The sequence below is a fragment of the Haliaeetus albicilla genome, chromosome 21 (assembly GCF_947461875.1).
Source record: "Haliaeetus albicilla chromosome 21, bHalAlb1.1, whole genome shotgun sequence".
Lineage (NCBI taxonomy): Eukaryota > Metazoa > Chordata > Aves > Accipitriformes > Accipitridae > Haliaeetus > Haliaeetus albicilla.
In genome coordinates, this window is record NC_091503.1 from 20,621,054 (window position 1) to 20,634,681 (window position 13,628).

Sequence of the window (13,628 nt, forward strand, 5' to 3'; positions counted from 1 at the left end):
CGACTTCCGCGGGGAGGCCCCGCCCCGGGGCGCGAGCACGCCGCCTGGCGCCCAACGGCTGGTTCGTGTCCCCCCCGTCCCCCCCGCCCGCCCGCTGACAGACGAGGCCGGAGAGCGGCGGCGGCGAGGGGGGGCCCCAGCCGCCCGTTTATTGCCGTGGGGAGCAGGGGAAAGGGGGACGGGGACAGCCCGGCGAGACCCGCCGCCGCCTCCTCCCGCTCCGAGGTGCTCAGGAGATGATCTCGGTCTGGTGGCGGGCCAGCGCCGGCGGCAGAGTGGTCCCGCAGGGCCCCGGGAAGTGGAACCTGGAAGGAAGAAGGCGGGTGAAGGGGCGGGCGAGGACTCGGTCCTCGGTCCTGCCCCTGAGGGAGGGGGCCGTAGGGCTCCTACGAGCTAGGCACAGGGGCCAGCTCCGCACCTGGAAGAACACACCTCTGGCTTCAGCCTGAGCTAATGCCACCGAGGAAGAACGACCCTCTTTTCTTACTTACTAGAAGAAAGCAGCGTTTCCTAAGCACTGGGGAAAAGACTAGATCGTGTTCGTTTAAAAGTTTTCTAGGCGTTTTAGCGGTTCAATGCAAAAGACAATGAAGATGGAGGGGACTAAAGGTTGCTAGTTTACAACTGAACGGCTTTACCTGAATCTGTTCGTAGCAGGAGTAGCCTCCATGTTAAATTCTGCAACTGGCACTCCTCTGGCAGATACCTGAGGGGCAAACATAGCAGCAGGGTACACCACAGAGGAGGTCCCGACCTGCAGGGACAGGGGGGAAAAAAAAACCCAGGAGTGTAGCAGGCCAGTATTTAAACAGACAAAACCAAACCAACCCACAAGGTAAGGACCCTTCTCAGAACATTGGATATGCAAAACCACTGAAGCATGTAAGATCCCTACAGAAATGAAACCAAATCAATAGATTTAGTGTCACTGCATACATAGCCATCTAACATAGCATAAGAATTGGGAATTGTTTCTCTGATGGAACCCAACTAAGCCTGTTTGTGGATTATAACTGTAGATGAAAAAAAAACAAAATTGCAGAAATGGCAAATGGCAGACTTTGCCTCCAGGAAAACAAAACAAGACGTTCCTTCTGTTACTCGAGATTATTCTGTGAAGGGTACACAATATTCTCAGCAAGTGTTTTGGTCAGCGATCTGGAACCTACCTGGCATGTAAATAACCTCACCAAAAAAGCAACGGATGACAACAGCTAGCTACCTTCTTACAACATTTGGTCACGTTTTTTTAAAATGAGCATCAAAATAATCGTATTTTTCACTGTTTGAGAAACTCAACAGCTAACCAATATTAGTTAACCTCTAACGCTTGAAACTCTAACACCTGTGTACACTAAATGCAGACCGCAGATGCCAGCTGAGCAAGATGCACACATGCTGAACCTGTTAACTTCTGAACAGTGTATTGTCCTGGTTTACAGCTGGGATAGAGCTAATTTTCTTCCTAGTAGCTGGTATAGTACTGTGTTTTGGATTTAGGATGAGAATACATCTCTCATCAGAGTACCTTTTCAAACTTCATGGTCTTACTTGTTTTATACTTAACGCAGGAGTCCCTCTGGCTTTTAGTGCCCTCAGGGAAGTACAAGTACATCTCCTTTACCCAGGAGGTGCAACCCCTTCACCATGGCTTCCCGACCAGTTAAGGGGCTAGGTAACAAGTGTCACTCACTACCAAGCAGAGGTCGCAAATATCAAGCTCCTTCTCAACCTCTGTGAGAACATCAGGATCCAGGGCTTCACCAAACCACACGACGTGGGGACGGAGGAGCCCATTGCAGCCGTCCTCCTCACACCTGTTTAAAAATCACAAAGGGACAGCATTAAGCTGCTGACATGGACGTTTCAGGCTGCAAAACGGCAAAGCAGTTTTCATTCTTATTTGGGCATGTCTCACCTGCCCTTGCTCTTTCTCCCTTCTCTTTCACAGCCCTCCCCACACCCTCCTCTACCATGTGCTGGACAGAAGGCAGCCGATGCCGTGCTACACATGTGTTGGAAGTACACACGTGCTGCCCTGCCACACAGAACGGTTGGCTGAACAGTTGTTCAACTCAGATACTTCATCGTGTCTTCCCCTCACGCAGCTCCTGAAATGGATGAAACTTAAAACGTAGTATGTGCTATAGACCTCCGCCTCCACCAGCTTTAACAAACTGGCCAACAGGTTTTTAAGGAGAAAGTGAACTGAAAGGCAGAAGCATCGCGTTAGCCTCTTTTCCTTAGGAACCAGATGAAAAATACGGTGGCTTCTTGCATCTGCATCTAGCTAAGGCAAAGCTTCAGCCATTATAAAAAAGCACCGTGGCACATTTAATACCTGCAAAGGACTATGCAGTGGCTGTATGCCAGCACAGTGTTACAGAATGACTAACAACAGTAGGTAGCACCTGCAAAGTAACAAAACGTTTACTGTGTAGCACTTTGTTTCTTACTGCAATTCTCCTACTCCACTTACTACAAAACCCATGAATTTAGGCATGTTTCAGCTTGATGCTCAAGCACACTAACACGCGATCCCTTTAGCATCATGGTAAACTTCTAGTACACACTCCTGTTGTCTGCTGTCCCCTGTAACTTTAGACTCAGTTCTCTGGGGTAAAGTCTCACGCCTCTTTCTGCTGTAGGACGTCTCCATGTCCTTCCAAAACTACGTGAATGGTAATGTAAGCGTTTGACATGCGCAAAGCACGATGAGGTTAACAGCAAAAACCAAAGCGGTCCATACGTACTGAGGAAGGTCTTCAACTGGAATCATGGCCTCTTCTGTTTCAGGATCTGGAGCCCTGAAGTTACAAAATTGAAATACATAATCAATCGTACAAAGCGTACTTTAATATATTAATAAAAACTTAGTATTCTCTAAAGCACACTCTCCAATCAAGGAATCTTTGCAACTTCAGCCAACTTCCAAAACCTACTACAACCCTAAAATACCATACACGGGGCAGGCAGGCATTTGTCCGGAATTATCCCAGAGCTAAGCAACTGTAGCAAGCTCGTCAAAGCCTGTCAAAGGCACAACAAATATTGATGTAGCTATCTAAAGATCTGGTGAAATGCAAGGGGGAAAGAACCTAAAAACCTACGAGCATATGCCTGTCCTGTCTTGTCCGCTCCGCCCCCCCCGGCTTTTTTTAATGGTGAAAGAAAGAGGATGGCTAGAAAAATGAGACTGAAGGATTCTTCTGCAGCTTTTTAAGTTGCAGAAATCCTGGGGACTGATGCTTCCCTCCTGCTTGTTTTACACATCTGTATTTTGAGACCTGTAATCATGAGAATCTTATTGACGAGTTGAAGGACAAAAGCTACAAGGTGCTCAAGAGATACAGAAGAGGACAATCTATGTATCAAGTGATGACAGGAATAAGCATCCAATTTAATAAAACAGCTGGAAGGTGAAGAGGATGGGAGTACACACACATACTCCAAGAGTACAATTAGTTTACATCCAATACAAGACTTTCAGACCATCTGAAATTGTTCTAGTTAAAACATATATAATGTTGTGACAACTTAGGGGTTAACAGTTATTCATTCACAGGACTTAACGGTATCACAGGCTCTCAATGAAGTTACCAAACAGTACACTCACGTTTCAAAACAGTTGTGTAAAATTTAAGCATTAATACTACTAAAGGAAAATTAGGCGGTTGGCTGAAACTCCTGTATGCTCCTAAAATGGCTCCTTTTCTACTGAACAGCAGAAAAAGTAGAAAACACAGAGTTTACAAGGCAGACGTATTACCCTTTCCCGGCCAGTGCGGGGCATATTGGACTCTTGTAATTGGCAGCTACATTTCCACAGTTGGTGCATCGAGTTTTAAATAAACTACCTGAAACACACAAAGAGAAAACATCAGGGATCAAGGAACTGCTCTGAGGCACGGCTGTACAAGCAAGTGGTTGTGTTCATCCCGGACAGCCTTTATTTGACTTTGAAGACTATACCTTGTGGGTAACTTACTACATGAACGTAACAGCCAAGTGTTGAAAGCTGGCAGCATTATGAACGAGATGCTATTTACACAGTGCTTACACACACTTTTGGTCAGCAACCCAGAGCGACCAGCATCATCGTTAAGCACAGGCCAGGCCCAGCAAAGACAGACACAGCCCTTTCAGCTGAAAGGCCGCAGTAAACAACAGCAACAGTCCCTCTAAGCTATGATTTATCACCTTGTTCTACCTCACAACATGAGTAATACATAGCCTTGTAGCAGCATTTCAAAAGAAAATAATTATTTAAAATATCTCTGAGGGAGAGGATTTCTGCTTATTGCTTTTCCTCTTAAATCAGAAATATGTTCTTAAAAAAATATATGCTGGTTAACACTGTTCTATGTGAAACTCCCCAACCCCAAGACTTTTGTAGCATTAGTAACGTGCTGTAGAGATGTGCAATATTACCAAGAGTTTAAAATTGTTTCTATTTTGTAAAGAATGAGGATAATCAAAATTAAACTATACCCAACGCTTTATCTTTGGATCCACAACTGCAAAAAATTTCTGCAGGTTCCCTGTGTCCAGATCACCAAGCTACGGTGGGAAATGCCATTTAAACCTTTTGTGATACTGAAGTTAAAAAGCATCATAGTGCTGGAGGACCAGGATGGGACTTTGTCCTGGGAGACTTTCAGTCTGCGGCAGGGCCTGCGGAGTGGAGAAAGGAGGAGTGGGGGCACCTCGAAGGATGGAGAAGGGCTTCCCCCGCCTCGTTCTCTCCACACCTGTACACTTCCTCAGATCCAAAAGCTCCACTGACCCCCATGTGCCACATCTGTGTTGTGCTCCTCCGGCACTTCGTGGGAGAGAGGGCGGGAGCAACGAATGCCACTAATGACAGGGAATAGAGAGGGAGAGCTACTGGGTGTAGGAGAGAAGGGTAAGGGAATCTCATCCGCTTCCAGCACCTTCTTCGTCCTGTAGCCAAGGACCACGCAGGTGGGTCTTTGAAGGACAGGACAGGACAGAGGGAAAGCGTCAGGGCTGGTGAGACCAGTCTTGCCAATACACCTTTTATTGGTGGCAGTACTGGTGTGGTACCACCGCCACCACACAGTGGATTCTTTTCCCCTTTTGTAAGCGAAATCAGCCAAGTGTCACTATCCACATGCATTCAAGTGGATCTGAGGCAAAACCGAGCAAGCGGGAAGGGAGAACCAGTTCCTGTGTACTGTGAGAATCCATTAAAAAAGAAAGACGAGAAATAAAGAGAGGCTACAGAGTACCCGAAACAACTTCCAAAAGAGAACAGGGTGGTATTGTAAATAACTTCATGCAAATTAGTATTATTTTAAAGACAAATTTCTTCTCTCCCCTTACTTATCCTGCTCTCTCTTCTCCCTGCCAAGTCTGCTGACTTGTAGCAGACAGGTAAGCTGGTTCTTACCATGAATTTCTAAGAGGTGCTTTGTGCCTGCCTTTCTGTGTAGCTCATCAATGTTTTGAGTAATGACCACAACACTCCTTCCTTGCTTGCTCAGTCGCCTTTCGCACTCTGCAATGGCAATATGTGCAGGATTTGGATGTTTACTCAACATCACTTCCCGGCGGTAATGGTAAAATTCCCATACACGAGAAGGGTTTCGCGCAAAAGCCTCTGGAGTAGCCAGCTCCTGCAAAAGACATAACAATTCATCCTACCAACGAAAAGGCAGGAAAAACCCCTCCCCAGATGAAGCCTGCTAGATTACTGCCATTTACACTGCTACCTGCATAACAAGATAATCAAAAGCAGATTATTTATAACCAGGTGCAGTGGACAAGCATGTAGTTCAATTGCCCTCACAAGGATGACAAATCAAAGTACCTTATCAAATGAGGAAAAAAACGGTATCAATAGCATGGTACGTGGTTTTACATAATACACTCGGACCTTACTCTGTGCTGCCCTACCAAACTATTAGGAGTTTAGTACAGCACAAAGGAAGATGAGATATTTCAATGCACACGATTTTTGGCATTCAAACCCCTGTTTTCCACAGTAGCCATAGAACTCAGCATCGTGTGGATATATTTCCTTTGCCAGCAATTTCTTTTCTGCCTTAAATTAAGTGTAACACAAGCCAAATTACAGCCATTGTCAAAATCGAAGTCTAATGTCTTGTCTTTTATGTGCCAGTAAAATCTAAGCTATGCTTTCCACACTAACTTTAATTTTGCCTTTTTTTAAAATGAGGAGTAGCTCTGTCTAATGCTTCAATGCACAATTCTACTGATATAAAAACGCTGAATGCAAGCTTTCTGATGCAGAAGGACCAGGCATTTATACACACGCATGCTTTTTTTGACTTGATAGTCACTGAAAGAAAAAAATGCATCTTTAGATTCAAACCATCTGAAAAACTCATCTCTGACCCCTTTTTAACTTCATTAAATCTTTCACGAATGCTGTCATTAAAAACCATGAAGAAAGCAAACATGATTGCAGTTTGGGGTAGCAGTTACTGACAGTCTGATGGTTACTTGAAACATCTGCAGCACCACACAGGATCAGACTCACCAGGCACCTATACAACTTGCACATTTTGGTGCTTGCTGCCGCACTGCTCCACCCCCCCAGTGTCTGCTTCCACCTCCTCTCCCACCCCCGTGGCTCCCAACACTGGCAAGATCCACGCCAGCAAGAGAGACAGAGCTTGTGAGAGAGTTAGAGACTGTGAGGAACTCTGCCTCCAAAGAAAAAAAATTCCTAAAACATTTTTAAAGAGTATTATGAGAAACCAAGATTAAAAGAAAACAACTAGCCAGTATCAGCGGTTCTGTCTTATTTTGGTGAAAGGTTCTTAAGAGTTTAGAGCAGGAAAGGCCCCGCAAGGTAGAAAAACAGTGAGGGTGTCAGAAGATGAGCAAACAGCTAAGCTGCAAGGCAGCAAGAAAACAAGGATGGTAGAAAGACCCAGAGCTGTCTGCAAGAACATTGTTTTTCCCAAACAACTGATAAACCAAATGACGGGCAAGACGTTGCAGCTGCACAAAGCAGACCCCCAGGGCACAGGGAAGAGCTGCAGACAGGGCTGTCGGGGACCCCCAGGGCACAGGGAAGAGCTGCAGACAGGGCTGTCGGGAGAGCTCTGTCCCTGCCACACCGCTGTGGGAGCGCTTCCCCCCCTAAGGTACCCAGCTTCTTCTGACCCTTCACGCTCACCTACCTGATGGTACAGAGAAGCGCAGCTGTGCAGACACATGCCACCAGTACGTACCTGGGCTTGCCACTTTCTCCAGAAACCTCCAGCCCCTCTGAAGGTCGGAACTCCACTCTCCGCGCTAACACCAGCTCCTGTGATAATGGCTATATGCTTCGCTTTAGCAAACACTTCTCGAAAATCAGCCATATCTATGCGTGGGGAGGAAAAACAAACACTTACACTTTTTTATAAGAAGCCATACAGACAGTGCTGGCAAACTTATGCATCCAGAAATGTCTTCCACATACACCTCCCATGACTTTAATTTCAGAATACTAATTTGTTTCTGAGTTTCTGTATATTGGAATTTGAAGGGCAGCTCCTGGAGATCCTCAAAAATGCACATGAGCAAGCTCAGTAGAGCATCATGTATTAAACTACGAATACACTCAATATTTGAAAGACAGAGCCTTAAACTAAAACCCCACACTAGACACTACCTAGATAATAACTGTTGTCACCACCACACAGGAACAGTTTTCTTCCTAATTGTAAGGTAAGACCCCGAGATGAAAAAAGTTTACGTTTAGTTACAAAGTATCACCTTCAAAATTACGGTAATCTGGGAAAACTCATTTCCTTCTGAGGCAATCTTGCCCCTTTTCTAGGTTTGCAATTATATTTTCTATTTTTGAATGTATATTCCCTCCATTTTTCCCCACATGGTAAAATAACTTGGGAAAAAGATGGGAAATTTCCTTTACATTTTTCTAAGAGTGAAAACAAGATTAAAAAGAAACAGGTTAGCTACAGAGACACAAAAAAAATTCTCTTTCAGTTTACCTCAACTACGAATTTCAAAGCAACATATTTTAGAATCACAGAATGGCTGGGGTGGGAAAGGACCTCTGAAGATCCTCTAGTCCAACCCCCCCTGCTCAAGCAGGGTCAGCCAGAGCAGACTGTCCAGGACTCTGTCCACTTGGGTGGCTTTTGAGTATCTCCAAGGATGGCGACTCCACCACCTCTCCCTGCACAACCCACTCCAGTGTTTGACCACCGTCACAGTAAAAAAAGTGTTTTCTTGTGTTCAGATGGAACCTCACATGCTTTAATTTGTGTCCGTTGCCTCCTGTCCTGTCACTTGGCACTACAGAGAAGAGTCTGCCTTGTCTTCATTCCCTCCCATCAGGTATTCTTTTGCATTGATAAAACGCCCCTGAGCCTGGTCTCCTGAAGGCTCAACAGTCCTGGCTCTCAGCCTCTCCTCATATGCTCCAAGCCATTAATCATCTTTGTGGCCCTTCGCTGGACTCTCTCTCTCCAGCATGTCCATGTCTCCCTCGTACTGGGAAGCCCAGGACTGGACCCAGCACTCCAGGTGCATCTCACCAGGGCTGAGCAGGGGGGAAGGATCGACCTGCTGGAGATGCTCTGCCGAGTGCAGCCCAGGAGGCTGTTGGTGGTCTTTGCCACAAGGGCTCATCGCCGGCTCATGGTCAGCTTGGCGTCCACCAGGACCCCCAGGGCCTTTCCAGCAGGTTGGCCCCAGCCTGTCCTGGTGCCTGGGGTTATTTGTCCCCAGGGGCAGGACTTGGCATTTCTGTTTGCTGAACTTCATGAGGCTCCTGTCAGTCCACGTCCCCAGCCTGCCAAGGTCCCTCTGGATGGCAGCACGACCCTCTAGTGTATCAGCCACTCCTCCCAGCTTTGTGTCATCTGCAGACTTGCTGAGGGTGCGCTCTGCCCCATCATCCGGATCATTAATGAAGGCATTAAACAGTATTGGCCCCAGTATTGACTCCTGCAGTATACCACTAGTGACTGGCCTCCAGCTGAACTTCAAGCTGCTGATCACAACACCAACCTTCACAATTTACTACATGAGGGTTTTTTGTTTCTTTTTTTTTTTTAATACCAAAAGCAAGTAAGTTTTTATAAGGAGACACTATCACTGGAGAAGTCCCAAGACCCACAGCACAAGAGCCGTAGAACTGGGCAGAGAACTGCAATTCTTATACCCTATCTACTGTTGGAAACCAAGCCTTACAAGCTCTTGAACATGTAAAGATGAGGCCTGAAGTCCTCCTAGTCTAGTCTCCAGTCTCAGACAGCAGCCAAATGCTGATGCTCAAGATGGCAGAAAAAGCAAGCGTGCCTTGGCCACCCAACTGTTAGGGGTTTTGCTATTACACCTGCGAAGCTCTCTGCGCAGTTTTCAAGTTAAGGCATATCCTCAAATTAAAAAACAAAACCAGAAAACCCTCAAACAACCAAAAAAGAGGATATTTACTACTACTAGACTGAACAGGGCTCCTGGGGTTACCCAATACCGTGCTCCTGAGTCGTTACAAATGCTCGAGGCCCTCCATAATTCTTGTACAAAGAAACGAGGAGTAAGTTTTATTACCCATTAGGATTATGAAAAGGAAAGGCAATTAACCAGTGTATGTTTATGTGGATAAATTATAAATACTAAAGACATGTCACCAGGCAATCATACTGACTGCAACGATGTGAGGGTTTCTGGAACTATACGGAATACAGACACAGAAGATAAATTTTAGCAGCTAGGAAAAAAAAAATCAGCTTCACGCTCTTCTAAACGTTTTGAATTAAACTGTAGGTTTCACCTATTACACAAAACCTTCTAGAATTTCAAAGCCAGCTTAAAAACCTGCGGGGGGTACCAACGCAAACAAACAGGTGCCTTACTTGAACTGGGACGAGCCATTTCGGAGCAAACCTTCTGTTTCTTTGAAGCAGCAGCCTTAAGTCCGCAATACGCCTGAGAAACCAACCTTCTACCCGTCAGTTGGAAGAGACTCATCGGCATCCCTCGGAAGTACGCCACCTGAGAAGAAATAAATCACAATAAACCTTCAATACGTACGAAAACGCACCGCCGCCGATTTGCCCTGACGTTTAACTCGCACCACGCTCTTTTAAATTTTACTCCCTGAGGTAAAAGCGACGGCAATCCCTGCCGGTAGCCGGCCTACGTGCAGCTGACCGCCCGCAGAAGGGCGAAGGGGGAACCGCGCGGGCGGACGGAGACGCGCCGGGGGGCGGCGGGGGCGGGGAGTCGGAAGCGAACGCCGCCGCCGCCGCCACCGCCTCCTCACCCCCCCCGCCGCCCCGCGGCGCGTCTCCGTCCGCCCGCGCGGTTCCCCGACCCCCGGTGAAAGCCGGTAGCCGCGGGTTCGCGCCCCGCCGTAGGTATTTACCTCAGCGACGGAGCCCGGCGCTGAGGCCGAAGCGTGCGTCGCCGCACGTCCCGCCCCAGGTTCACGAGGGGGCCGGTCCCTCGCTCCGCTCCACCCCGGTTTCGTTTTTTTTTTTTTTTTTTTTTTCCCGCTGTTAAAATTGCTGCCGTTAACTGTGTGAAGGCGGGAGGGAGATGGATGGAGCCCACAGCTCTAGTCGTTTTCAGTCAGTCTGAGATTTTACATTTTTATTTTTCTCCTTTGAATTCTGTAAATTACCAGCTCAACAGACGAAGAGGTCCCTAAAACATGGGAGAGGCCTGGACTGGGGAAACCAGCGAGACGACAGGTCGGTTCTGTCAAGATGACATTTAACCCGTTTTAGATGCTGGTTAAGATAATATTTAAAAAAAAAACCAAAACCCAAACCCCAATTTCTAGTTGAACTAGCGCCATGGCGTTATTCTACTGACTACAAAGTTCAAGACAGCAAACTACTAGTCTAACATTACTAATAGAAAAACTGCTTCTGTGTTTATGTACCAGAGTTTGAGGAGCACATCAACTAAAACGCTTGCCTTTTTCCACATTACCCCATCACACTCATCAGATACGCTCCTCCTAGCCTTACACTAACCCAGGACAGGGCATGTTAACAGGCGAGGTCTGCGAAAGTACAGGCCTTTCAGCAATAACAGCAGTCAGGACAGCACAGGTTATGCGAAACGTGTACAGCATGAACTAGGTTGGCTTGTTTAGGTTTCTCTGGCACATATAGATCATATAACCCAAGAAGGAAGATTATTCCAGTGTTTCTTAAGCAATCATGTATTCTGTGCTCTCAAAGGTCTGAAACCATGAAGAGCCCAGTTCAGCTAATCTAGTGTAAATACTGCATCTCTGCCCTAAGAAAATGGCCACATTAGTGTTCAAAATTGGTTGTAGTGGCCTTAGACAAACATGCTTATGCAAATGTGCACATACACACACACACAAATATTTTCTAAAAAGCATTATTAGAAGATTAAAGTGACATCTAAAAGTAACTTGAAGACTGTGGTGCCTGGTAGGTACCTGGCAGTGTTCTAAGAGCACCTGTGCCTGATAAAATACTTCTGCACAAAGCATTTTTTTTGCTATTATGGCAATTCCCTCTAGCAGTAGTATCATTAATGCAGAGAGAGCAACTCTAGGTGGACACCAGAAGTATGAAGTGTTCTGCAAAGATATTCATTTCACCAAAATCAATTAACACATAAGAATCCCATCTCAGAGGAGCCAAAAGCTGTGTCAAGGGCAAGTACACTGAACTTCGCACCCCCCTGCTTTCACCACCCCCCCAAGCACATTACCCTCCCAGCTGCCAACTGTGTTGTACGCAGCTGAGGCATTCACATATTTAGCAATGAGTCCGTCATGTCTGTCTTCCAGGAACTTGTCCCATCTCCCCTTGACCCACATAACACCATTCTCTGGCAGGAGTTCCCCAGCTCCGCTTCCCCTCCTATGAAGGACAGGGAAAGCAGCAGGTGAGGAATGTGTATCCACAGGGGCTGCTATTCTCCTCTGACGCTGCATGAATTGGTCAGTGTTAGAACAGGTTAATACCATCCAGTCTTCCACTCCAATCGTATTGTCCTTCAGCGTTCTTACAAAGTACTTTGCATCTGAGCACCATCAGCTAGAAACAGCTTACTATTTGACCATGAAACCTAATTGCACCAAATACAAGCAAAACATTACTTTTTTTTTAAATCCCAAGTAAACAGTCTGTATTCTAACACACAATAGGTCTGTACCAATTAAATACAGTGTGGCAGTATATAAATTACAGTTCTTTACAGTAAATAGTAAAATACGAGAGTCCGCTTACTGTACACAACAATCAAAGAAAGAACAGCAGCTTTTCAGTAAGGTCCCAGGTATCTCAATCATTCACTTGCTAAGAAACAAAGAAGAACAGATACAGCAGGCCATTCACTTCACTCATTTTTTTTACCATGTTACTTTACAAACATCCAGAACGCTTGTACAGGCATCTACAGTATCTACATGTGGAACAACCTTCTTAGGAATTCATGAGCACCAGACATAAATCCCTCCATCATTCCCATTATTAAAATAAACTTTACAGATTAAAATTACTTTAGCAGGTTCTATTTCATCTTGATAATAACCAGCAAGTAACAAGTGCAAAGTTTGCAGTCATTATCCATTTACTGCTTCTTTGTTTCCCCATTTCCCCCCCATACCCAAAAAACCAAACACCACCCCCCAACCCCCAAAACGTTGTCCTCTCACGCCCTTGCAGTAATACTGTTTCTGCAGTCAAACTGCCCAGCTGGCTTATGCTAACGTACGAAATGCCAGACGTATAGCTTCGGGCATTGTTAGTCATTTCAATCCAATGCCAAGTCAGCACAGTGGCAGGCCTCTAGGAAGACAAAAAATATGAAGCAGTTGGATATTTCAGTGTGCTTAAACACAGAACATAAGGCTGCACGGTGCCCAGTGACTAAAAGAAACATGGCACCAAGTTATCAGTTAAAACACTTACAATAGAAAGATTTAAACAGCAAATGTGTCAGTCTAAAACAAGTTCTTTGGTAATTAAGAACAGCAAACCGTAGCTTTTTTTCCAAATATGGATTTACATCCTGGTTTTTCCACAATAAAATATTTTTTGTTGTTTAAAATATATCTCCCAAGTTGTTGCGTTACAAATAGTCCAGTACCTCAGTTATCTACAGATCAGCTTTAACTGTATTTTAGTGTGCAGCCGTATCTGCCCACTGGCAGACAAACTATAGATACACATTCATATATATATATAATATATATATTATTTATAAAAAATTAGAGAATTAAGTCAAGGACTCTAGAGAATACACATTCCGTATGGACAGATTAAAATGTACAATAGCTCCAAAAATCCATAAAGTTTTCTACACAGTGATGCGTGTAGTAAGTGCAAAAATACGGCAGTTTAGTTAATCCAAGATTTCCCGTTTTCCTGTTTCCTAGAAAAAGCAGAAGCTGCTGCATCTCCTGAATGGCAGATGACTTCTCCTGTTTTAGGAGTGGATGAAGAGCCTTGAAGCATGGAATTTTTCCGTTTCTCTGAAGTGGAAGTTGCCTGAGACCGTGAAGTGCTACTCCATTTCCTTGTGGAAGCTGGTGCTTTGCTGAGGCGCCCAGGACGAACAAAGACACCGTGTCGCGGTTTGCAGTGGAAGTACTCTCTGCCTTTTACAGTTCCATCATGCTTCCC

General features: G+C 45.5%; 2 protein-coding genes across 6 annotated transcripts in view; both read right to left on the reverse strand.

Moving 5' to 3' along the window:
- Positions 1-105: 105 nt before the first annotated feature.
- On the reverse strand, positions 106-10,457 carry SIRT5 (sirtuin 5). Of its 2 annotated transcripts, none has more exons than XM_069809176.1 (9): positions 10,379-10,457; positions 9,867-10,005; positions 7,227-7,360; positions 5,414-5,639; positions 3,770-3,857; positions 2,754-2,807; positions 1,694-1,817; positions 639-754; positions 106-305 (listed from the first exon to the last, which is right to left on the reverse strand). In XM_069809176.1, exons 2-9 carry the CDS (start codon positions 9,985-9,987, stop codon positions 230-232), a joined length of 939 nt encoding a protein of 312 aa, XP_069665277.1. In that variant the 5' UTR covers positions 9,988-10,005; positions 10,379-10,457; the 3' UTR covers positions 106-229. The 2 variants fall into 2 exon arrangements, with proteins under 2 accessions (XP_069665277.1, XP_069665279.1); XM_069809178.1 differs by lacking the exon at positions 10,379-10,457 and adding an exon at positions 10,088-10,214.
- A 334-nt stretch (positions 10,458-10,791) lies between these two features.
- KIF13A (kinesin family member 13A) overlaps positions 10,792-13,628 on the reverse strand; it is a 116,357-nt gene continuing 113,520 nt past the window's right edge. For all 4 annotated transcript variants that reach the window (XM_069809181.1, XM_069809180.1, XM_069809184.1 and 1 more), the window contains one exon: positions 10,792-13,627. In XM_069809181.1, coding sequence (XP_069665282.1) covers positions 13,344-13,627 — 284 coding nt within the window. In that variant the 3' untranslated portion in view covers positions 10,792-13,343. The remainder of the gene's footprint in view (position 13,628) is intronic.